The sequence below is a fragment of the Oncorhynchus nerka genome, linkage group LG28 (genome assembly GCF_034236695.1).
Source record: "Oncorhynchus nerka isolate Pitt River linkage group LG28, Oner_Uvic_2.0, whole genome shotgun sequence".
NCBI classification, from domain to species: Eukaryota; Metazoa; Chordata; class Actinopteri; order Salmoniformes; family Salmonidae; genus Oncorhynchus; species Oncorhynchus nerka.
In genome coordinates, this window is record NC_088423.1 from 84,878,535 (window position 1) to 84,904,034 (window position 25,500).

Genomic DNA, 25,500 nt, shown 5'->3' on the forward strand with positions numbered 1-25,500 from the left:
TGTTGTTGTTCCTGGTGAGGGACAGAGATTGTTGTGTGCATCCAAAATGGCACCATCTTCTCTGTATAGTAGTAGTGCACAATAAAGGGAATAGGGAGCCATTTGGGACAAAACCTAGGATTAGTCTAATGAATGAAAGCCTGTGTTTGTGTTCCAGTTCATTTCATTCCTAAATGTTCAGACATGTCGTGATAAATGGCTCTGTGTTTTGTTGTCTTTCAGTAAACACAGTTGCCATAAATGACATCACACACACACTTTGATTCATTAGAGAGGCTGTCTGCCTCATTTTGGCTGTAGATACGTTATGTAGCTTAGTATAGGAAGCAGGTACTACATGCGTGTATATGTTGGTGCAGTGTCTCTGTATGTGCTTCTGTGGAGCGGTGTTTGTGTCTGCCTGCCACTCTCAGACCGGCAGGATGATTGTATTTTAAGGGAGTGCGAGTCAGCGCTTCGTGTCGTGGAGGATAGTCCTCAGTGTGTGTGGTATAGCTGCTGTGACGGTGACGTACTGGACAGAGACCGTAGCCAGTGGATGTGCGATCCCATAGAGAGACTGGAAAAGGTGAGGCTTCTGTGGTGCTAGCCAGCGTTAACATTCAGAACATTCCCTCTGCGTACCAAATAGCACACTATTCCCTATATGGTTCTGGCAAAAGTAGTGCACTATATAGGGATGCATCCTCAGCGCTAACACTGAGCCATACAGTCACCTAGGGCTTTGCCAGATGCCAGCCTCAGCCCTGCTGATGTGTTTTATGGTGGTAAACTGGGCCATTCTTATTACTGGGCCATTCATATTACTGGGCTTGGGTCAACCATATTACTGGGCCTGGGCCATTCATATTACTGTACCTGGGCCATTCATATTACTTGGCCTGGGCCATTCATATTACTGGGCCTGGGCCATTCATATTACTGGACCTGGGTCATTCATATTACTGGACCTGGGTCATTCATATTACTAGACCTGGGTCATTCATATTCCTTGGCCTGGGTCATTCATATTACTGGGTCTGGGTCATTCATATTACTGGACCTGGGTCATTCATATTACTGTACCATTCATATTACTTGGCCTGGACCATTCATATTACTGCGCCTGGGCCATTCATATTACTGAACTTGGGTCATTCATATTACTGGATCTGGGCCATTCATATTACTGTACCTGGGCCATTCATATTACTTTGCCTGGGTCATTCATATTACTGGGTCTGGGTCATTCATATTACTGTACGTGGGTCATTCATTTTTTTTTTTTTCCCACCTTTATTTAACCAGGTAGGCAAGTTGAGAACAAGTTCTCATTTACAATTGCGACCTGGCCAAGATAAAGCAAAGCAGTTCGACAGATACAACGACACAGAGTTACACATGGAGTAAAACAAACATACAGTCAATAACACAGTATAAACAAGTCTATATACAATGTGAGCAAATGAGGTGAGAAGGGAGGTAAAGGCAAAAAAGGCCATGGTGGCAAAGTAAATACAATATAGCAAGTAAAACACTGGAATGGGAGTTTTGCAATGGAAGAATGTGCAAAGTAGAAATAAAAATAATGGGGTGCAAAGGAGCAAAATAAATACATAAATTAAATACAGTTGGGAAAGAGGTAGTTGTTTGGGCTAAATTATAGGTGGGCTATGTACAGGTGCAGTAATCTGTCAGCTCCTCTGACAGTTGGTGCTTAAAGCTAGTGAGGGAGATAAGTGTTTCCAGTTTCAGAGATTTTTGTAGTTCGTTCCAGTCATTGGCAGCGGAGAACTGGAAGGAGAGGCGGCCAAAGAAAGAATTGGTTTTGGGGGTGACTAGAGAGATATACCTGCTGGAGCGTGTGCTACAGGTGGGAGATGCTATGGTGACCAGCGAGCTGTGATAAGGGGGGACTTTACCTAGCAGGGTCTTGTAGATGACATGGAGCCAGTGGGTTTGGCGACGAGTATGAAGCGAGGGCCAGCCAACGAGAGCGTATAGGTCGCAATGGTGGGTAGTATATGGGGCTTTGGTGACAAAACGGATTGCACTGTGATAGACTGCATCCAATTTGTTGAGTAGGGTATTGGAGGCTATTTTGTAAATGACATCGCCAAAGTCGAGGATTGGTAGGATGGTCAGCTTTACAAGGGTATGTTTGGCAGCAAGAGTGAAGGATGCTTTGTTGCGAAATAGGAAGCCAATTCTAGATTTAACTTTGGATTGGAGATGTTTGATATGGGTCTGGAAGGAGAGTTTACAGTCTAACCAGACACCTAAGTATTTGTAGTTGTCCACGTATTCTAAGTCAGAGCCGTCCAAAGTAGTGATGTTGGACAGGCGGGTAGGTGCAGGTAGCGATCGGTTGAAGAGCATGCATTTAGTTTTACTTGTATTTAAGAGCAATTGGAGGCCACGGAAGGAGAGCTGTATGGCATTGAAGCTTGCCTGGAGGGTTGTTAACACAGTGTCCAAAGAAGGGCCAGAAGTATACAGAATGGTGTCGTCTGCGTAGAGGTGGATCAGAGACTCACCAGCAGCAAGAGCGACCTCATTGATGTATTCAGAGAAGAGAGTCTGTCCAAGAATTGAACCCTGTGGCACCCCCATAGAGACTGCCAGAGGTCCGGACAGCAGACCCTCCGATTTGACACACTGAACTCTATCAGAGAAGTAGTTGGTGAACCAGGCGAGGCAATCATTTGAGAAACCAAGGCTGTCGAGTCTGCCGATGAGGATGTGGTGATTGACAGAGTCGAAAGCCTTGGCCAGATCAATGAATACGGCTGCACAGTAATGTTTCTTATCAATGGCGGTTAAGATATCGTTTAGGACCTTGAGCGTGGCTGAGGTGCACCCATGACCAGCTCTGAAACCAGATTGCATAGCAGAGAAGATATGGTGAGATTCGAAATGGTCGGTAATCTGTTTGTTGACTTGGCTTTCGGAGGCCTTAGAAAGGCAAGGTAGGATAGATATAGGTCTGTAGCAGTTTGGGTCAAGAGTGTCCCCCCCTTTGAAGAGGGGGATGACCGCAGCTGCTTTCCAATCTTTGGGAATCTCAGACGACACGAAAGAGAGGTTGAACAGGCTAGTAATAGGGGTGGCAACAATTTCGGCAGATAATTTTAGAAAGAAAGGGTCCAGATTGTCTAGCCCGGCTGATTTGTAGGAGTCCAGATTTTGCAGCTCTTTCAGAACATCAGCTGAACGGATTTGGGAGAAGGAGAAATGGGGAAGGCTTGAGCGAGTTGCTGTTGGGGGTGCAGTGCTGTTGACCGGGGTAGGAGTAGCCAGGTGGAAACCATGGCCAGCCGTAGAAAAATGCTTATTGAACCCAGATCCATTCATATTACTGGATCTGGGTCATTCATATTACTGTGCCTGGGCCATTCATATTCCTTGGCCTGGGTCATTCATATGACTGGGTCTGGGTCATTCATATTACTGGACCTGGGTCATTCATATTACTGGGTCTGGGTCATTCATATTACTGGGTCATACATATTACTATACCTGGGCCATTCATATTACTTGGCCTGGGCCATTCATATTACTGTACCTGGGTCATTCATATTACTGGGCCTGGGTCATTCATATTACTAGACCTGGGTAATTCATATTACTGGACCTGGGTCATTCATATTACTGGACCTGGGTCATTCATATTACTGTACCTGGGCCATTCATATTCCTTGACCTGGGTCATTCATATTCCTTGACCTGGGTGATTCATATTACTGGACCTGGGTCATTCATATTACTGGACCTGGGTCATTCATATTCCTTGGCCTGGGTCATTCATATTACTGGGTCTGGGTCATTCATATTACTGGACCTGGGTCATTCATATTACTGTACCTGGGCCATTCATATTACTTGGCCAGGGTCATTCATATTACTGGGTCTTGGTCATTCATATTACTTAGTCTGGGTCATTCATATTACTGGGCCTGGGTCATTCCTATTACTGGGCCTGGGTCATTCATATGACTGGGCCTGGGTCATTCATATGACTGGGCCTGGGTAATTCATATTACTGGGCCTGGGTCATTCATATTACTGGGCCTGGGTCATTCCTATTACTGGGCCTGGGTCATTCATATTACTGGGTCTGGGTCATTCATATTACTAGACCTGGGTCATTCATATGACTGGGCCTGGGTCATTCATATGACTGGGCCTGGGTAATTAAAATGACCTGGCCTGGGTAATTCATATTACTGGGCCTGGGCCATTCATATTATTGGTCCTGGGTCATTCATATTACTGGGTCTGGGTCATTCATATTACTGGGTCTGGGTCATTCCTAGTACTGGGTCTGGGTCATTCATATTACTGGACCTGGGTCATTCATATGACTGGACTTGGGTCATTCATATTACTGAGTCTGGGTCATTCATATTCCTTGGCCTGGGTCATTCATATTACTGGGTCTGGGTCATTCATATTACTGGGTCTGGGTCATTCATATTACTGTACCTGGGTCAGTCATATTACTGGGTCTGGGCCATTCATATTACTGTACCTGGGCCATTCATATTACTGTACCTGGGTCATTCATATTACTAGACCTGGGTAATTCATATTACTGGACCTGGGTCATCCATATTACTGGACCTGGGTCATTCATATTACTGTACCTGGGCCATTCATATTACTGGACCTGGGTGATTGTCAACAGACAGGCTGTGGCTGAGGTGGATTCTCATTACATCATCAGACAGGCTGGGCTGAGATGGATACTGATTACATCAACAGACAGGCTGGGCTGAGGTGGATACTGATTACATCAACAGACAGGCTGGGCTGAGGTGGATACTGATTACATCAACAGACAGGCTGGGGCTGAGGTGGATATTGATTACATCAACAGACAGACTGGGGCTGAGGTGGATACTGATTACATCAACAGACGGGCTGGGGCTGAGGTGGATACTGATTACATCAACAGGCAGGCTGGGGCTGATGTGGATACTGATTACATCAACAGACAGGCTGGGGCTGAGGTGGATACTGATTACATCAACAGACAGGCTGGAGCTGAGGTGGATACTGATTACATCAACAGGCAGGCTGGGGCTGAGGTGGATACTGATTACATCAACAGACAGGCTGGGGCTGAGGTGGATACTGATTACATCAACAGACGGGCTGGAGCTGAGGTGGATACTTATTACATCAACAGACAGGCTGGGGCTGAGGTGGATACTGATTACATCAACAGACAGGCTGGGGCTGAGGTGGATACTGATTACATCAACAGACAGGCTGGGGCTGAGGTGGATACTGATTACATCAACAGACGGGCTGGGGCTGAGGTGGATACTGATTACATCAACAGACAGGCTGGGGCTGAGGTGGATACTGATTACATCAACAGGCAGGCTGGGGCTGAGGTGGATACTGATTACATCAACAGACAGGCTGGGGCTGAGGTGGATACTGATTACATCAACAGACAGGCTGGAGCTGAGGTGGATACTGATTACATCAACAGACAGGCTGGGGCTGAGGTGGATACTGATTACATCAACAGACAGGCTGGGGCTGAGGTGGATACTGATTACATCAACAGACAGGCTGGGCTGAGGTGGATACTGATTACATCAACAGACAGGCTGGGGCAGATGTGGATACTGATTACATCAACAGATAGGCTGGGCTGAGGTGGATACTGATTACATGAACAGACAGGCTGGGGCTGAGGTGGATACTGATTACATCAACAGACGGCTGGGGCTGAGGTGGATACTGATTACATCAACAGACAGGCTGGGGCTGAGGTGGATACTGATTACATCAACAGACAGGCTGGGGCTGAGGTGGATACTGATTACATCAACAGACAGGCTGGGGCTGAGGTGGATACTGATTACATCAACAGACAGGCTGGGCTGAGGTGGATACCGATTACATCAACAGACAGGCTGGGGCTGAGGTGGATACTGATTACATCAACAGACAGGCTGGGCTGAGGTGGATACCGATTACATCAACAGACAGGCTGGGGCTGAGGTGGATACTGATTACATCAACAGGCAGGCTGGGGCTGAGGTGGATACTGATTACATCAACAGACAGGCTGGGGCTGAGGTGGATACTGATTACATCAACAGACAGGCTGGAGCTGAGGTGGATACTGATTACATCAACAGACAGGCTGGGGCTGAGGTGGATACTGATTACATCAACAGACAGGCTGGGGCTGAGGTGGATACTGATTACATCAACAGACAGGCTGGGCTGAGGTGGATACTGATTACATCAACAGACAGGCTGGGGCAGATGTGGATACTGATTACATCAACAGATAGGCTGGGCTTAGGTGGATACTGATTACATGAACAGACAGGCTGGGGCTGAGGTGGATACTGATTACATCAACAGACAGGCTGGGGCTGAGGTGGATACTGATTACATGAACAGACAGGCTGGGGCTGAGGTGGATACTGATTACATCAACAGACAGGCTGGGGCTGAGGTGGATACTGATTACATGAACAGACAGGCTGGGGCTGAGGTGGATACTGATTACATCAACAGACAGGCTGGGGCTGTGGTGGATACTGATTACATCAACAGACAGGCTGGGCTGAGCCCAGTCACCCAGTGACCACCTATGCTTGAGCAGGCAGCAAGCAGTAGAGCATATTCCATTTCTCGCTCTTTGAAAAGTCTACAGAAGTGGGACCATTCCATTTGTCATGCGCTGCACTACAGGTTCCATTCCATTTCTCATTTACTGTACTGCACAGCAGGGCCTATTCCATTTCCCACTCACAGCACTACACTGAAGGGCCAATTGAATTTCTCACTCTCTACATTTCCTTCTCATCACTGTCTGCACCAGGTGTACATTGCTCCACTTCCACTCCATTTTCCACCTCGTCTACCTCTCCGTACTGCTTCTCTCCATCATGTCTTTTCCTCTGCAGTAGAGGTTTCAGCGAGACATCACAGATGGCTGTTTCTGCATATTAATATTTGATTCTCCTCAGATATGTCCCCAGGGTTGGTGAAATATTAACCATGTTCTGGTGTTATTGAAATCTCGTTTCTTTTGAGCCTCAAATCTTTGTACATGGTGTCTGTTCATGTTTTCACCTCTCTCCTCCTTAGCTCTTTGTCAGTCACTGTCTGTGGTGTTGCCTGGCTACCAACCACTGTCACCCCTACATTACTAACTAGTGTTGTTTTTCACGGTTGTACAGTGAGATGCATTACCTGGTATCTCCTCTACCTGGTTGTCACCTCTGTCACCCCTACATTGGTGACAGTATTTGTCTCTCCTCAGAGTTATTCATGTAGTGTTTTCTTATGTGTTACAGCGCGATGCAAAGGGACAGTACCTGTTTGATCTCATCTGTCACCACCTTAACCTGCTGGAGAAGGACTACTTTGGCATCAGATATGTGGACCCAGACAAACAGAGGGTGGGTGGTGTCAACCGACAGGGAGGAGGGGTAACTTCCTCTCTCTCTGTTTATGTCTGTCTATCGCTCTCTCTTTCTGACTGTTTCTCTCTTAACTACCTCTCCCTTGCTGCCACTTTCATACTCTCTTTCCTTTCCTCCCTCTCCACTCTCTTTTTCTCTTTCTTTCATTCTTTCTTTCTCTCACTCTCTTTCCCATGACATCACACACATACCAATGAGCAGGCCATTTCTACAGTTTCTCCCTCTCTTCTCTCTCCTTCTTTCATGTGTGCCTGCAGCAGAGCCCAACCCCGTACTCTACTGCGTCACAGCCTGAGGTTATTACTGTGTGTTAACTCTCTTGTCTGCACAGCCTGATTCACACACGCACACCCACACGTGACACCCACGAGCACTCACACACACAGATCCTATTCCCATAGGAACAATGGTTCTGTGCCGATCAGAATCAGTTCCTGTTCTGTCTCTATCTCAACACTTTCAGAGATACTAGTGTTGTTGTTGTTGTTGTGAGGAAAAAACATTTGATGGGAGGGAGGGGGATTTACAGAATGATGGAGAAAAGTGGTAGCACATCTTTCTGCCCATAAACTAACCAGAAGAAGACAGCCATCTGTTGTCAGACAGACAGATTGGACGGGAACTCTGATTGGAGCTGTTGGGTGTTTCTTACTGTGAGTATTGAACTGGACCTTACTTGGAAACATATTCCCTCACCCTGATCTGTGGGAAATGCTTTTGTCAGGTGTACTTTATGTGTAATAAAGCATCATTCTACCTTGACAGACTAATTAGTTACAAGTACACATATAATTATATCAGTCTAAACATTATTATCTATTCTAAACACGTTGTTGAGGAACTGATGCAATAATGTGAAATATATATACACTGCTCAAAAAAATAAAGGGAACACTACAATAACACATCCTAGATCTGAATGAATTAAATATTCTTATTAAATACTTTTTTTCTTTACATAGTTGAATGTGCTGACAACAAAATCACGCAAAAATTATCAATGGAAATCAAATTTATCAACCCATGGAGGTCTGGATTTGGAGTCACACTCAAAATTAAAGTTGAAAACCACACTACAGGCTGATCCAACTTTGATGTAATGTCCTTAAAACAAGTCAAAATAAGGCTCAGTGGTGTGTGTATCCTCCACGTGCCTGTATGACCTCCCTACAACGCCTGGGCATGCTCCTGATGAGGTGGCGGATGGTCTCCTGAGGGATCTCCTCCCAGTCCTGGACTAAAGCATCCGCCAACTCCTGGACAGTCTGTGGTGCAATGTGGCGTTGGTGGATGGAGCGAGACATGATGTCCCAGATGTGCTCAATTGGATTCCGGTCTGGGAAACGGGCCGGCCAGTCCATAGCATCAATGCCTTCCTCTTGCAGGAACTGCTGACACACTCCAGCCACATGAGGTCTAGCATTGTCTTGCATTAGGAGGAACCCAGGGCCTTCCGCACCAGCATATGGTCTCACAAGGGTCTGAGGATCTCATCTCGGTACCTAATGGCAGTCAGGCTACCTCTGGCAAGCACATGGAGGGCTGTGCGGCCCCCAAAGAAATGCCATCCCACACCATGACTGACCCACCGCCAAACCGGTGATGCTGGAGGATGTTGCAGGCAGCAGACTGTTCTCCACGGCGTCTCCAGACTCTGTCACGTCTGTCACATGTGCTCAGTGTGAACCTGCTTTCATCTGTGAAGAGCACAGGGCACCAGTGGCGAATTTGCCAATCTTGGTGTTCTCTGGCAAATGCCAAACGTCCTGCACGGTGTTGGGCTGTAAGCACAACCCCCACCTGTTGACGTTGGGCCCTCATACCACCCTCATGGAGTCTGTTTCTGACCGTTTGAGCAGACACATGCACATTTGTGGCCTGCTGGAGGTCATTTTTCAGGGCTCTGGCAGTGCTCCTCCTGCTCCTCCTTGCACAAAGGCGGAGGTAGCGGTCCTGCTGCTGGGTTGTTGCCCTCCTACGGCCTCCTCCACTTCTCCTGATGTACTGGCCTGTCTCCTGGTAGCGCCTCCATGCTCTGGACACTACGCTGACAGACACAGCAAACCTTCTTGCCACAGCTCGCATTGATGTGTCATCCTGGATGAGCTGCACTACCTGAGCCACTTGTGTGGGTTGTAGGTTCCGTCTCATGCTACCACTAGAGTGAAAGCACTGCCAGCATTAAAAAGTGACCAAAACATCAGCCAGGAAGCATAGGAACTGAGAAGTGGTCTGTGGTCACCACCTGCAGAACCACTCCTTTATTGGGTGTGTCTTGCTAATTGCCTATAATTTCCACCTGTTGTCTATTCCAATTGCACAACAGCATGTGAAATGTATTGTCAATCAGTGTTACTTCCTAAGTGGACAGTTTGATTTCACAGAATTGTGATTGACTTGGAGTTACATTGTGTTGTTTAAGTGTTCCCTTTATTTTTTTGAACAGTGTATTTATATATATATACAAAAATTGTATTTAACCTTTCTAGGGCAGGCGTTCCACTAGCGCAATGCTTCTCAATTATTTTCTGTTATTCCCCCCCTAGGAAGAAGTAAACATTTTGCTCACCCCAACTCTCCGCTGCGACTGTAAATAGTATCATTTGTCTATTAAATTGTTATAAGTACACCTCTGCATAACATTGTATCCTTATTAACATTTAGGAAAACAAAAAAGAAAAAAGAAAGAAATATAGATCAACTTACAACAAAGAATAACTTTATTAACAGAAAAGACTTAAAGTGCATCAATTTGCATAAAATAAAAAATTCAAACCTTATTTAAACTGTAAACATTTTTTCACCATTTGATACTGAAAAATAAAATGTAATATAATCAATAAATAATAATAAATTCAAATTGATCAGCAACATTAACTCAGGAGCACAATATATGAAACACTTTGACCTATTAAACAAAAATGAATAAAACAATTTGTGCTGATTTTTTAAAATCAAAATGAGGAAGTCAGGATTAATGGTTACAATGAGCACGTTTTGTAGAGCACAGCTTTTCGAAGCGGGGTTTGAAGCATGATACTGCAGCTCTCAGCTCCTGCTCAATGTTTAGCTGGGACCTGTACTTGGTCTTCAGTGCAGCAACAGCAGAGAAGCCAGTCTCACAAAGATAAGATGTTGCAAAAGGAAGAAGAATGCCCATGGCCCTCTGCCCTAAGAGTCGATACTGCCTCTTTACACTCGGTGTCTGTGATGTGAACCTCTGTCTCAATGTGGAGTCAGACGTCATATCAATGAACTGGTCCTCCTCTGCAGAGCTGAAACCAGTTGGAGCTGGTGCATTGAAAGGATCTCTCACCCAGTCATATTGGGAACTGGTCCTCCTCTGCAGAGCTGAAACCAGTTGGAGCTGATGCATTGAAAGGATCTCTCACCCAGTCATATTGGGAACTGTTTTCAGGGAAGTACTTTTTAAAGAATCCCATCAGTGATTAAATATGCTCCTTAATATATGGAATCACTGAGGTGGCATCATAGTCAGTAGTGTCAACAAATTCATGCAGGTTCTCGAATTAATCAGTATTTCCTTCATCAAGTCGCCTGCCCCACATTGCAAGCTTTCGAGTGAAAAAGCTGATCTTGCCTGTGACCTGAGGAAGGTGTTATCTTTCCCTTGAAGCTGTAGATTTAGTTCATTTAGCTTTCCAAATATGTCACTCAGGTAGGCCAGTTTTGCCAGGAAGTTCTCATCACAAAAAAAATCTGCGAGGTCATACTTGTGCTCCTGCTCCGAAAACATTCTTATCTGCTCTCTGAGCTCAACAACTCGGGACCAGACTTTTCCTCATGACAGCCACCTTGCTTCACTGTGAAACAGCACAGCTTGATGTCCAGCTCCCATCTCCTCACAGATAGCAGAGAAGACTCTTGTTTTTAGTGGTCTGGTCTTTATAAAATTGACTACACCTACAATGTCAGTCATAACCTCACTTAATTCAGAGGAAAGGTGCCTTGATGCCAGTGCTTCTCTGTGTATAACACAGTGTGTCCACTCAGCATTAGGTGAGGCCTTCTTGATGAGAGCCCAAAGTCCTTTTCTCATCCCTGCCATGGTCTGTGCACCATCACTGCAAATGCCAATGCAGTTCTCCCACTTTAGCCCATTTTCAGTCAGGAAGCAGTCCAGCATTTTGAATAGCTCTTCAGCTGTGGCTCTGTCTCTGACATATTTACAAAAAAGTAGATCCTCACACAGGGAGTTTGTCATGTCAAAACGTACATACGCGATAAACAAACAGTCTTTGTTGCTGTCAGTTGCTTCATCGAACTGTAAGGCAAAACGTTTGAGTTTATCTACCAGCTGTTCTTTAAGATCGTTAGCAATGTCATTTATACGTCTGGCGACAGGGTCATTGGACAGAGGGATAGTAGTTATTTTTGCAGTACTTGCGTCATCCAGCATGACAGAGACCAGGTCTAATGCTGCAGGCAGTATCAGCTCCTCTGCTATGGAGTGGGGGTTGTTGCACTGAGCAATTTGGTACGCCACCTTATATGATGCTAACAGTGCTCGCTGGTTTACTGAGGTAGCATTCACAAAGCGGGACGATTGTTGGCAATATTCGGCACGTTTTCGCTGAAAAAAACTCAAGCGGCTTATCAGCGTGATTGGGGTGTAATGTCTTTAAGTGACGCCTTAATGTATTTGGCTTCATGCTGTCTGCTGCCAACATTTTTAGACACAGTAAACATACCGGTCTTTCCTCGTCTTCCACCGTAGTCACAGTGAAGCCAAGCGCTACATACGCTTCGTCATATTTCCTTGTCTTAGCTTTCGGGAGACTTACGGCTGTCTCATTATCTCCGTTTCTCTCCGACCTTTCTTTTCATCCCTGTTAAATATTTTTCCATGGTGTCTCTTAAGGGTTTGTTATCTCCACTTCATATCTCCTGCTCTGTGCTGTGTGCTCTTGTTCTGTGCAAAAGAACCCTACTCCCTGCGTGTTCCCCGGGGTCACACGCGCACCCCCTGGCATCGCTCCGAGCCCCCCCAGGGGGGCGCCCCCCACTATTTGAGAAGGACTGCGCCAGCGGAACCCCTCGACAACATTCAGGCAGGGTGCTAAATAAAAAAAAAACATTTTTTGAAATATGTAACTTTCACACATGATCAAGTCCAGTAAAACAAATGAAAGATAAACGTCTTATTAATCTACCCATCGTGTCCAATTTCAAAAAGGCTTTACAGCGAAAACACAACATATGATTATGTTAGGTCAGAGCAAGTCAAAAAAACACACAGACATTTTTGATGATCTTCATCAGATGACACTCATAGGACATCATGTTACACAATACATGTATGTTTTGTTCGATAATGTGCATATTTATATCCAAAAATCTCAGTTTACAGTGGAGCGTTACGTGCAGTAATGTTTTGATTCCAAAACATCTGGTGATTTTGCAGAAATAAACATTGATAAAAGATACAAGTGTTATTCGCAGAATTAAAGATAGACTTCTCCTTAATGCAACCGCTGTGTCAGATTTCAAAAAAACTTTACGGAAAAAGCATAATCTGAGTACGGTGCTCAGAGTCCCATCCAGCCAAAGAAATATCCACCATGTTGGAGTCAACAGAAGTTAGAAATAACATTATAAATATTCACTTACCTTTGATGATCGTCATCAGAATGCACTCCCAGGAATCCCAGTTCGACAATAAATGACTTATTTGTTCCATAATGGTCCATAAAGTCCATCATAGCCACTTGTTGTTAGCGTGTTCAGCCCAGTAATCCATTTTCATGAGGCGCGAGCACTACGTCCAGACACAAACTCAAAGTTCTGTTACAGGTCATAGAAACAAGTCAAATGATGTATGGAATCAATCTTTAGCATGTTTTTAACATAAATCATCAATAAGGTTCCAACCGGGGAATACCATTGTCTGTAGAAAAGCACTGGAACGAGAGCTAACTCTGTCGGGACCGCGCGTCACGAGCCTGAGACACTCTGCCAGACCCATGACTCATTCAGCTCCCATTCCCCCCTCCTTTGTAGCAGAAGTCTGAAACAAGTTTCTAAAGACGGTTGACATCTAGTGGAAGCCTTAGGAAGTGCAACTTGACCCCATAGACACTGTGTATTCGGTAGGCCAAGCTTTGAAAAACTACAAACCTCAGATTTCCCACATCCTGGTTGGATTTTTCCTGCCATATGAGTTCTGTTATACTCACATACATCATTCAAACAGTTTTAGAAACTTCAGAGTGTTTTCTATCCAATACTAATAATAAAATGGATATATTCGCATCTGGGACTGAGTAGGAGGCAGTTAACTCTGGGCACGCTATTCATCCAAAAGTGAAAATGCTGCCCCCTATCCCAAAAAGGTTCACCTTTATTTAACTAGGCAAGTCAGTTAAAGAACAAATTCTTATTTACAATGACAGCCTACCTCGGCCAAACCAGGACAACGCTGGGCCAATTTTGCGCTGCCCTATGGGACTCCCAATCACGGCTGGATGTGATACAGCCTAGTTCATATGCCTTGTGACCGTGATATATAGACCTAAGGCCGAGACAATAATTTTTTATTTCACCTTTATTTAACCAGGTAGGCCAGTTGAGAACAAGTTCTCATTTGCAACTGCGACCTGGCCAAGATAAAGCATAGCAGTGTGAACAGACAACACAGAGTTACACATGGAGTAAACAATTAACAAGTCAATAACACAGTAGAAAAAAGGGGAGTCTATATACAATGTGTGCAAAAGGCATGAGGAGGTAGGCGAATAATTACAATATTGCAGATTAACACTGGAGTGATAAATGATCAGATGATCATGTACAGGTAGGGATATTGGTGTGCAAAAGAGCAGAAAAGTAAATAAATAAAAACTGTGGGGATGAGGTAGGTGAAAATGGGTGGGCTGTTTACCAATAGATTATGTACAGCTGCAGCGATCGGTTAGCTGCTCAGATAGCAGATGTTTGAAGTTGGTGAGGGAGATAAAAGTCTCCAACTTCAGCGATTTTTGCAATTCGTTCCAGTCACAGGCAGCAGAGTACTGGAACGAAAGGCGGCCGAATGAGGTGTTGGCTTTAGGGATGATCAGTGAGATACACCTGCTGGAGCGCGTGCTACGGATGGGAGTTGCCATCGTGACCAGTGAACTGAGATAAGGCGGAGCTTTACCTAGCATGGCCTTGTAGATGACCTGGAGCCAGTGGGTCTGGCGACGAATATGTAGCGAGGGCCAGCCGACTAGAGCATACAAGTCGCAGTGGTGGGTAGTATAAGGTGCTTTAGTGACAAAACGGATGGCACTGTGATAAACTGCATCCAGTTTGCTGAGTAGAGTGTTGGAAGCAATTTTGTAGATGACATCGCCGAAGTCGAGGATCGGTAGGATAGTCAGTTTTACTAGGGTAAGCTTGGCAGCGTGAGTGAAGGAGGCTTTGTTGCGGAATAGAAGAAGAGTTTGCAGTCTAGCCAGACACCTAGGTACTTATAGGTGTCCACATATTCAAGGTCGGAACCATCCAGTGTGGTGATGCTAGTCGGGCATGCGGGTGCAGGCAGCGATCGGTTGAAAAGCATGCATTTGGTTTTACTAGCATTTAAGAGCAGTTGGAGGCCACAGAAGGAGTGTTATATGGCATTGAAGCTAGTTTGGAGGTTAGATAGCACAGTGTCCAATGACGGGACGAAAGTATATAGAATGGTGTCGTCTGCGTAGAGGTGGATCAGGGAATCGCCCGCAGCAAGAGCAACATCATTGATATATACAGAGAAAAGAGTCGGCCCGAGAATTGAACCCTGTGGCACCCCCATAGAGACTGCCAGAGGACCGGACAGCATGCCCTCCGATTTGACACACTGAAGTCTGTCTGTAAAGTAATTGGTGAACCAGGCAAGGCAGTCATCCGAAAAACCGAGGCTACTGAGTCTGCCGATAAGAATATGGTGATTGACAGAGTCGAAAGCCTTGGCAAGGTCGATGAAGACGGCTGCACAGTACTGTCTTTTATCGATGGCGGTTATGATGTCGTTTAGTACCTTGAGTGTGGCTGAGGTGCACCCGTGACCGGCTCGGAAACCAGATTGCATAGCGGAGAAGGTACGGTGGGATTCGAGATGGTCAGTGACCTGTTTGTTGACTTGGCTTTCGAAGACCTTAGATAGGCAGGGCAGAATGGATATAGGTCTGTAACAGTTTGGGTCCAGGGTGTCTCCCCCTTTGAAGAGGGGGATGACTGCGGCAGCTTTCCAATCCTTGGGGATCTCAGACGATATGAAAGAGGTTGAACAGGCTGGTAATAGGGGTTGCGACAATGGCGGCGGATAGTTTCAGAAATAGAGGGTCCAGATTGTCAAGCCCAGCTGATTTATACGGGTCCAGGTTTTGCAGCTCTTTCAGAACATCTGCTATCTGGATTTGGGTAAAGGAGAACCTGGAGAGGCTTGGGCGAGGAGCTGCGGGGGGGCCGGAGCTGTTGGCCGAGGTAGGAGTAGCCAGGCGGAAGGCATGGCCAGCCGTTGAGAAATGCTTGTTGAAGTTTTCGATAATCACGGATTTGTCGGTGGTGACCGTGTTCCCTAGCCTCAGTGCAGTGGGCAGCTGGGAGGAGGTGCTCTTGTTCTCCATGGACTTCACAGTGTCCCAGAACTTTTTGGAGTTGGAGCTACAGGATGCAAACTTCTGCCTGAAGAAGCTGGCCTTAGCTTTCCTGACTGACTGCGTGTATTGGTTCCTGACTTCCCTGAACAGTTGCATATCGCGGGGACTGTTCGATGCTATTGCAGTCCGCCACAGGATGTTTTTGTGCAGGTCGAGGGCAGTCAGGTCTGGAGTGAACCAAGGGCTGTATCTGTTCTTAGTTCTGCATTTTTTGAACGGAGCATGCTTATCTAAAATGGTGAGGAAGTTACTCTTAAAAAATGACCAGGCATCCTCAACTGACGGGATGAGGTCAATGTCCTTCCAGGATACCCGGGCCAGGTCGATTAGAAAGGCCTGCTCACAGAAGTGTTTTAGGGAGCGTTTGACAGTGATGAGGGGTGGTCGTTTGACTGCGGCACCGTAGCGGATACAGGCAATGAGGCAGTGGTCGCTGAGATCCTGGTTGAAGACAGCGGAGGTGTATTTGGAGGGCCAGTTGGTCAGGATGACGTCTATGAGGGTGCCCTTGCTTACAGAGTTAGGGTTGTACCTGGTGGGTTCCTTGATGATTTGTGTGAGATTGAGGGCATCTAGCTTAGATTGTAGGACTGCCGGGGTGTTAAGCATATCCCAGTTTAGGTCACCTAACAGAACAAACTCTGAAGCTAGATGGGGGGCAATCAGTTCACAAATGGTGTCCAGGGCACAGCTGGGAGCTGAGGGGGGTCAGTAGCAGGCGGCAACAGTGAGAGACTTATTTCTGGAGAGAGTAATTTTCAGAATTAGTAGTTCGAACTGTTTGGGTATGGACCTGGAAAGTATGACATTACTTTGCAGGCTATCTCTGCAGTAGACTGCAACTCCTCCCCCTTTGGCAGTTCTATCTTGACGGAAGATGTTATAGTTGGGTATGGAAATAAGAATAAGAAGACACAGTGGCAGAATAAATTCAACCACACCTGTGTTTCATCACAAAACCTGAGAGCAACCTCTGTCCTGTGAAGTCCACAAAGCATATTGTATGAAACAAACAGTTACATGACAGCATCATCAAGCAAGGTAATGTTTCCAACATTTTCGGAATACTAAACAACTATTGATTTAGAACCGGGGACAGTTACCGCAAGTCGCAAAAGAAAACAGGAGCTGCCTCCACTAATCCAGCACCATTTCAATGTCAACATTCCACCATCATCAAATCACCTATGCTTAGTTTAACACAGTGACAACTAAAAGATACCAAACACAAATGAGTCCAATCAACATACGCTAAATATGATGTGGCTGTTCTGATTTCTCTCTCTGTGTCTGTGTCTGTGTCTGTGTCTGTGTCTGTGTCTGTGTGTGTGTGTGTGTGTGTGTGTGTGTGTGTGTGTGTGTGTGTGTGTGTGTGTGTGTGTGTGTGTGTGTGTGTGTGTGTGTGTGTGTGTGTGTGTGTGTGCGTGCATGCGTGTGTGTGTGTGTGCTTCCGTGCAAGTAGAGAAAACATGTTGACTCACCCTACTTGTAGAGAAACGCCAATTCCATCCTCCTCTCTTTCATGTTGATGAGATGTTTTATTTTTTGTTGTCCTAGGCTACCTGGCTAAAATGCTTTCTCACTAGTCTAACTTCCTTTCATGGGCAATGTTAGCTAGTTAACATTAGCCTTCTACATTAGCCTAGCTACACATTTAACTTCAATTCTCTCAGATCAGGGCACCATATGTGAATATATGGTTGGATCAGAATCGCCATCATTGGCCAGTACAGAGAATTAAGTAAAACCACAACTCCAAATCCCTGTCTCCATCCATGGATAATTTAGGAAAGTGCCCATTTTTAGCTAGCTAGCCACCGGAGGACAACAACATGAGCTGCAACAATTCAAGTTATTTCTGTCTATGACGTATTGCTCTCGTGATGTGATTGGAGTGAAGCCAAATCAAAACTGGCTTCCCTTGACACATTTTTTTGGTGCACCAGGATTATTTACAGTTGAGCTCACTCAGTTTATTTCAATGCTGAGTGGCTATTATTTTATACCTTTTTATGAATGGAGGCCAAATGCTTGCTGGCTTCCCTTGCATTCAACCCTACAGGCGGCAACAATGTCATACTCTTTTTGACCAGACAGCATCAAATAGATGGCCTACACATACAGAGACAGGGGGGCACTGTTTCACTCGCTCGGATGCTTTCTCCGGTGAGATACATTCAGCCTTGCAAATTGAAGGAAATTTATGAAACACAGGGAGAAGAATAGTCCATTTAAATATATATATATATATATTTATCAATATTTTGGGGAAGCCTGGCTTCTCTTGGCGTCCATGAATACACACCACTGCTGCCTTCCTCAGTCAGAGTCAGAGTACTTAACCCAGTCTATATTCACTGTCAGTCTCTTCTATACACCTTTCAGATTGGCAGGTAGTTAGAGCAGTGTTTCAGGATTTGATAGAAGGACTGTAGTGAGGGTATATGAGGCTTTGACAGACACAACTCTGTCACAGTCTATCAGTGAAGCACTCAACCAAGCCCTCCTCTCCAGAGCAGAACCTCGAGGCCAGGGGAGAGACAGGTGAAGTATGGGAGATATGATTAACATCAACAAACTAGGCCAGTATCACCGGTGTAGTGTCTTACCCTCCCCACTCACTCATTTAATGTATTCCATTTTTCATTCAACCGTCATTCATACAGATTAATTGAGACAACATCTGTTCAACTCACCAGAGATATTTTTCTCCTCCAAATGGTTATGAGCTGACAGACAACAAGCGTTTCTCTGAGTGTCCTTCCTCTAAAGCACTTTCCTTTCTTTCATCTCTATAAGAGTCACTGGGTAAGAGAGAGAGGGGGGATGTGAAGGAGAGAGAGAGAGAGAGAGGGAGAGAGAGGAGGATGAGGAGAGAGAGAGAGAATATAAACATTAGTGAGGTAGAGAGAACACAGCGTTAGGATGCTCAGTGGAGTTCTGTTCTAGAATGTCCTCCAGCTCTAGACAACAAGTCAGAATGCACAACTACAGAGCAATCAGACCACGTAGTCTGTCACTAATGTCTAGAGTAGAGGCAGAGGGATAGCAGTCAGGTATTTAGCGCCTAGAAAACACCGTTTTTGACTGCTTTGTTTTATTTATATCTTTCAGCACTGGTTGGGGTTTACAAAATGTATTGCCAAACAAATGAAATGTAAGTACATGAATGCATGACCATGTATGACTATTGAAGTATGCATGATGATATGCAGTTGTGAATTTGATTGGGTGATTAAATCGTTGGCAGTTACTACTAGTTAGGTCACAGTAACTACTAGAAAAAGCCTCTGTTCTAACATGTGACCTCTCCCCCCAGCCCAGCCTCCATTCACCATGTGTTTACGTGTCAAGTTTTACCCTCCTGACCCGGCTGCCCTGAAAGAGGAAATCACAAGGTAAGAGACTAGAGACAGTCTGACGGGCAGAATGGAGTGGGCTTATAATAGAGGAGACTAGGCTGCCAGCCATGCACTGCTGTCAACCCAACTCGGAGGGAGGGAGGGAGGGAGGGAGGGAGGGATAGGTGGTAGGAAAAGAGAGTGTGGATTTTGCCTACCGTGGGTGCAATAGATTGAAAGAATTGGTTTGGTCCAAATGGTCCAAATTACGTTAGATTCTTCCAACTGTGGGCAATCACTCACTCTCTTTCATCTGATTGAAACTTCTCATGTTGATGCTGAATTTTACACACATCTAGAATATCAGTGGTAGACTACAGGCATGAAGAAGTGAGCACAAGCTGATTTTAGGGGTATCAAAACCCTACAGTGAATCCATTTGTAGGAGGAATTAGACCAGATAACACTTTCTTTAAGCTGCATTTTCAGGTCACCCTGCCTGCACAATGTGGTACTCTATCTCTGACAATCAAACTACGGTGTAGAGGAGGAAAGAGTGAGGAGGAAAGAGGGAGGAGGAAGGAGGGAGGAGGAAGGAGGGAGGAGGAGGGAGGGAGGAGGAGGGAAGAGGAAGGCAGAACGACTGCCTTCCTCACACCTCACCTAGTTAGTCTGTGTCCAAATGGCATCCTATTCCCTATGTAGTGCACTAAGACCAGAGCCTGGTCAAACGTAGTGCACTATATAGGGAATAGGGTGCCAATAGGGTGTGTCATGACTGTCCTGACCCGGTCAGGTTACAGGAGACCACAACCCTACAGATTATCTCTCAACCCCAACAGAGGAGGAGAGATCTAGGGGTCTGAAGATGTGGGGGGTTTTATGACCCCTCACGCCCATGGTAAATCTCAGGCCACAGACAAATTCCTTTGTCCTGTTACTATGGAGAACCAGCCTCAGAACATTAAACATGAGATAAAGGGACTTTGGAAAAATGGTTTCCGTCAGCCACAATGGTGGTCATGACGATAGATGGAATATGAAAATGTATGTCATTTTTGTTTTGTTATTAAAGGTTAATAGATTAAGTTATTACGAAAACATTGTAATGTGAAGAGTTTTCCTAGTAGATGTTTGATGTTTATACATTGTACGTTGTATGGAAAATATCCAAATCAAAGAGAATGTTTTAGGGAAGATGAAATGTTAAGTTAGTTGTCTAAAATTGGATTTGAATCAAATCTAGACCTTGCCTCATTAACTTGGTACGCCCAGAGAATTGCCCTAAAGGCCGTTACGCCCACTTCTGACCCAAGGGTATAAAACCTGTGAGTATAGAATTTACGACAAGACTACGTGACCCCAGCTGCAGCAAGGTCTAAAAAGTCAACGAACCCAGAACGCAACGGAAGTTTGAGGACAAGAAATCATTTTCTACCCAAGCTACAGATGAGTAAGCGGGTGAATTCAAGTCGAACCACCTAGCCTCCATCTCCCATCGAATCGTGGTATCTAAAGGGTTTCATTCCTATGCTGTGAGCTCTGAGCTACAGAGCTGTATGTCCTCAGAAGACCCATTCCAGAGCAAAGGGTGAGGGAACAGACTCCTAAGCCAAAAAGGACACTGACATCGGGAGGATCCTCAGAGAGGTGTGCCGGAGTAGTGCGTCATCGAACAGCTGAAGGCCTACACAGAGAATCCTCTGAGATCATCCCCACGTAATTACATCATTATATTCTGACCCATAAGGGCAGCAGTTTGGGGCAAGCCTAGGGTTAGAATAGCAAAGCTGACAAATCAAATCAAATCAAATGTATTTATATAGCCCTTCGTACATCAGCTGATATCTCAAAGTGCTGTACAGAAACCCAGCCTAAAACCCCAAACAGCAAGCAATGCAGGTGTAGAAGCACGGTGGCTAGGAAAAACTCCCTAGAAAGGCCAAAACCTAGGAAGAAACCTAGAGAGGAACCAGGCTATGTGGGGTGGCCAGTCCTCTTCTGGCTGTGCCGGGTGGAGATTATAACAGAACATGGCCAAGATGTTCAAATGTTCATAAATGACCAGCATGGTCGAATAATAATAAGGCAGAACAGTTGAAACTGGAGCAGCAGCACGGTCAGGTGGACTGGGGACAGCAAGGAGTCATCATGTCAGGTAGTCCTGGGGCACGGTCCTAGGGCTCAGGTCCTCCGAGAGAGAGAAAGAAAGAGAGAATTAGAGAGAGCATATGTGGGGTGGCCAGTCTCCAGTCCCAAATGTATATTTCTCTTGTGTACTTTCTTTCTCTCTCTCTATTGAAATCCCCATCGTGGGTAAAGCGCCATAGTGTGTTGGGCCGTTATACTAAGTTCTAATCAATGGCCTATGATGTGTTTTGTCTATGTGTATCTTTAATCATAATTTTAGCTTTTTAGTAAATAAATATTCAACTAAGATTGGTGTGGTACGAACTCATTGGCGAGACCCGGGGGCAACTGGTTAATTAGCGGCTGTTGTAAAATCGATATTCTGATATTCTTTGAGTTAATTTGGGAAATAGAAACTCAATAAAAACTAGTTTTCTCATGGTGCCCTAGGTTAATGAGTTAATCATTGCTTGATTCAGTTAATCACGCAATTAGAAACTTGAATCATTCGATGAACAACAGTTGTCACATTAACTAATACAACGTCACGACAGGTGTCATCATACAATCTAGCCCCTTTCACTTTCCACTGCTTCCCATTGTCTCATAACCCCAGTCGGAGCTAGGAAGGGAGAGAACCACTTCCCAATCCTCCACCATCTGGTGACGCTGCTAGCAGCACCCTCTGTAAAGACTAGACACACACACACTCACTCACATAGACACACACACACACACACACACACACACACACACACACACACACACACACACACACACACACACACACACACACACACACACACACACACACACACACTTATGACATGTTGCTGTATGATTAATAATGGTATTTATTGCGTTACTGCTCAAATCAAATCAAATCTGCTCTTAGAGAAGATAAGCCACTGGTGTGTGAAATTAATGCTGGGTAAGATATTCTGAAATGTGCGTTTTCTTGGGCTGCAGTCTGAGGCAACTTGACCTCACATGAAACTTTCACATGAATTGCAAGAGCCTGAATAACAATCACATTCTCAACCAGAAGACTGAAGGAGGACTCTCCATGGACCACAGCTAAACTGATCTGTAAACCCAAAACCACATCTCTTGTGTGCTGGCCGAGTAACAGTCTGTCACAGAAGACTACAATTAAACCAGTAGATCACAAGGAGTTAATTATAACTCAAATCATAAATAAATCACAGACGATATGTGAAATCATAAAGGACAGATCCAGGGTGAAAGACAATCATCACATATCCACTCAGATCCACTCAGATCATAAGTCATCCTCCTCTTCTGTTTGAAGAGGAGGATGTTACTGCAGTGTAGAAGGTAAGGATGTGGTTAACAGAGCAAGTTCTGAATGAGACTAGACAGGGTTATTTATCAATGATGGGGTAGATGGGAACTAAAAGCCTGGTGTGAATCCAAAATGGCCCCCTATTCTCTATAAAGTGCACTACTTTTGGTCAGAGCCCTGGTCAAAAGTAGTCCACTAGTTAGGGGATACGGTGCCATTTGGGACACAGCCTAATTTTCCATATATTTATTAGCTAGAGGGTATAGTATGTTGCACCAGGCGAAGTCAGCAGCACTCTGCAGGGAGGAGAAGATGTGAAGAGTATAGAGTTGTGACTTATCTGACGTTACGTGTTCAGGTCTCAGGGAAGGTTAGGCTACTCATCACGCAAACAAGCTTGGGTCACAGAATTAAACCTCTATTGCATTACTTATTCCTTTCATCTCCTAGTGGGGCAAAGGGCCTATGTTGCATAGAGACACTATATTGCTTATGCTGCTAACCTGGTAAACCTGCTGAATGCTGATATTCCTGCACCAAAACATCCCTGACAATGGCTCTTTTCCGCTCATGTCTTAACACACCTGGGCACATGGAGTTGCCTGTCGACAGTTTTATCTATTGTGCCGTTTACTTTCCAGCAGGATTCTAACCTATTTGACATTGAATTGGAGAGGAAGCCTTCTCCGTGTGAAGCTGTTTTGTCATCCTGTGTAGAACGACCCAGTAGCAACCAGGGGACTGTTTGTTTGACTCAAACTAGTAGAAGTGGAAAAGTTATTTCATCATCCTGCTTTCTAGAAGCAGTGAAAGTGAGAGAATTCTTCACTATCTCCTCAACCTGAGAGATAAAAGGTTCCAATTAAGAGAAGGGCAAGATAAGGTGAAGTCCCCTCTGTGTTGGGCGGTGGAAGTGGCTGTGCTTTAGCTGGGTATGGAATGGTCTCCTGGGCCCTGTAGGCTAGAGGCAGGAAGGAGCAGAGACGGACTCAGAGAGACACGCCATTACTCGCCTCAGGCCTTCCTTTACCAAACACTGTCTATCTCAAACACTCTCCTCTACAAACCCTTTCCAAACAACCAACAAACGAACAAAGAGTTAAGTGAAGAACATGGTCTGGGAATTGAAGATCAGGGCTCTCTTGGGCTGTCTGTATGACCCACTCATCCCTTTAAATGGAGCTACAAATGGAATGAAAGAAATGAGAAACAAATCATTTAGGTTCAGTACATCTCTTTGCTTGTTTGGAGTGGACCAAACAACACACTGTTTGTGCTGTTCCTTTGCAGATATCTAGTCTTCCTACAGATCAAGAGAGATCTGTACCATGGTCGTCTCCTGTGTAAGACGTCAGATGCTGCCATGTTGGCTGCCTACATACTACAAGGTAAATGGACCACAGCAAACCCATGTATTTCTTGCCTATTTTTTTATTTAACATTTATTTAACTATGCAAGTCAGTTAAGAACAAATTCTTATTTACATTGACGGCCTACCAAAAGGCAAAAGGCCTCCTGCGGGGACGGGGGTCTGGGATATTTTTTAAATGTTTAAATACAATATAAATATAGGACAAAACACACATCACAACACTACATAAAGAGAAACCTAAGACAACAACATAGCAAGGCAGCAACTCATATGACAACACAGCATGGTAGCAACACAACATAACAACATGGTAACAACACAGCATGGTAGCAACACAACATAACAACATGGTAACAACACAACATGGTAGCAGCACAAAACATGGTACAAACATTATTGGGCACGGTCAACGGCACAAAGGTCAAGAAGGTAGAGACAACAATACATCACACAAAGCAGCCACAACTGTCAGTAAGAGTGTCCATGATTGAGTCTTTGAATGAAGAAATTGAGATAAAACTGTCCAGTTTGAGTGTTTGTTGCAGCTTGTTCCAGTCGCTAGCTGCAGCGAACTGAAAAGAAGAGCGACCCAGGGATGTGTGTGCTTTGGGGACCTTTAACAGAATGTGACTGGCAGAACGGGTGTTGTATGTGGAGGATGAGGGCTGCAGTAGATATCTCAGATAGGGGGGAGTGAGGCCTAAGAGGGTTTTATAAAGGTGTTTGTTATAAGACTTCATGGAAAAATACCACTGTCACCTACTGTTTTCATTGTGATGTGAGTGTGTGAGTTGAGGTAGTGTGGTGGAGGTATAGGTCTAAAACTCAGACTGTAGCCTCCAGCACTGTGGCAGCATCCTCATTGGCATTCAGGCAGCTGATTTAAGGCTTAGCTCTCCCGCTCCCCTGCCACACAGAGACAAGGCCGCCATTGTCTGATTGTCTGGGCCTGGCTCTTACAGAATCTCAGGGCTACATGAAAGAACAGCAGTAGAACAGCCTGGTTAACCTATAGCAGAGATATAGAAGAGAAGCTCTGACGGCATGTACCATGACTACAATAGATGTGGTTTATAACAGCCAGGTTAACCTATAGCAGAGATATAGAAGAGAAGCTCTGACGGCATGTACCATGACTACAATAGATGTGGTTTATAACAGCCAGGTTAACCTATAGCAGAGATATAGAAGAGAAGCTCTGACGGCATGTACCATGACTACAATAGATGTGGTTTATAACAGCCAGGTTAACCTATAGCAGAG

The 25,500-nt window shown here is 45.1% G+C and overlaps 1 protein-coding gene across 1 annotated transcript in view; it reads left to right on the plus strand.

Moving 5' to 3' along the window:
- The window catches only part of LOC115112778 (FERM domain-containing protein 5-like), a 49,612-nt gene that overhangs the window by 9,654 nt on the left and 14,458 nt on the right, over positions 1 to 25,500 (plus strand). The window contains exons 3-6 of the mRNA XM_065012580.1: positions 7,314 to 7,418; positions 19,202 to 19,244; positions 19,407 to 19,485; positions 24,155 to 24,252. Of these exons, the coding sequence (XP_064868652.1) occupies positions 7,314 to 7,418; positions 19,202 to 19,244; positions 19,407 to 19,485; positions 24,155 to 24,252 (325 nt within the window). The remainder of the gene's footprint in view (positions 1 to 7,313; positions 7,419 to 19,201; positions 19,245 to 19,406; positions 19,486 to 24,154; positions 24,253 to 25,500) is intronic.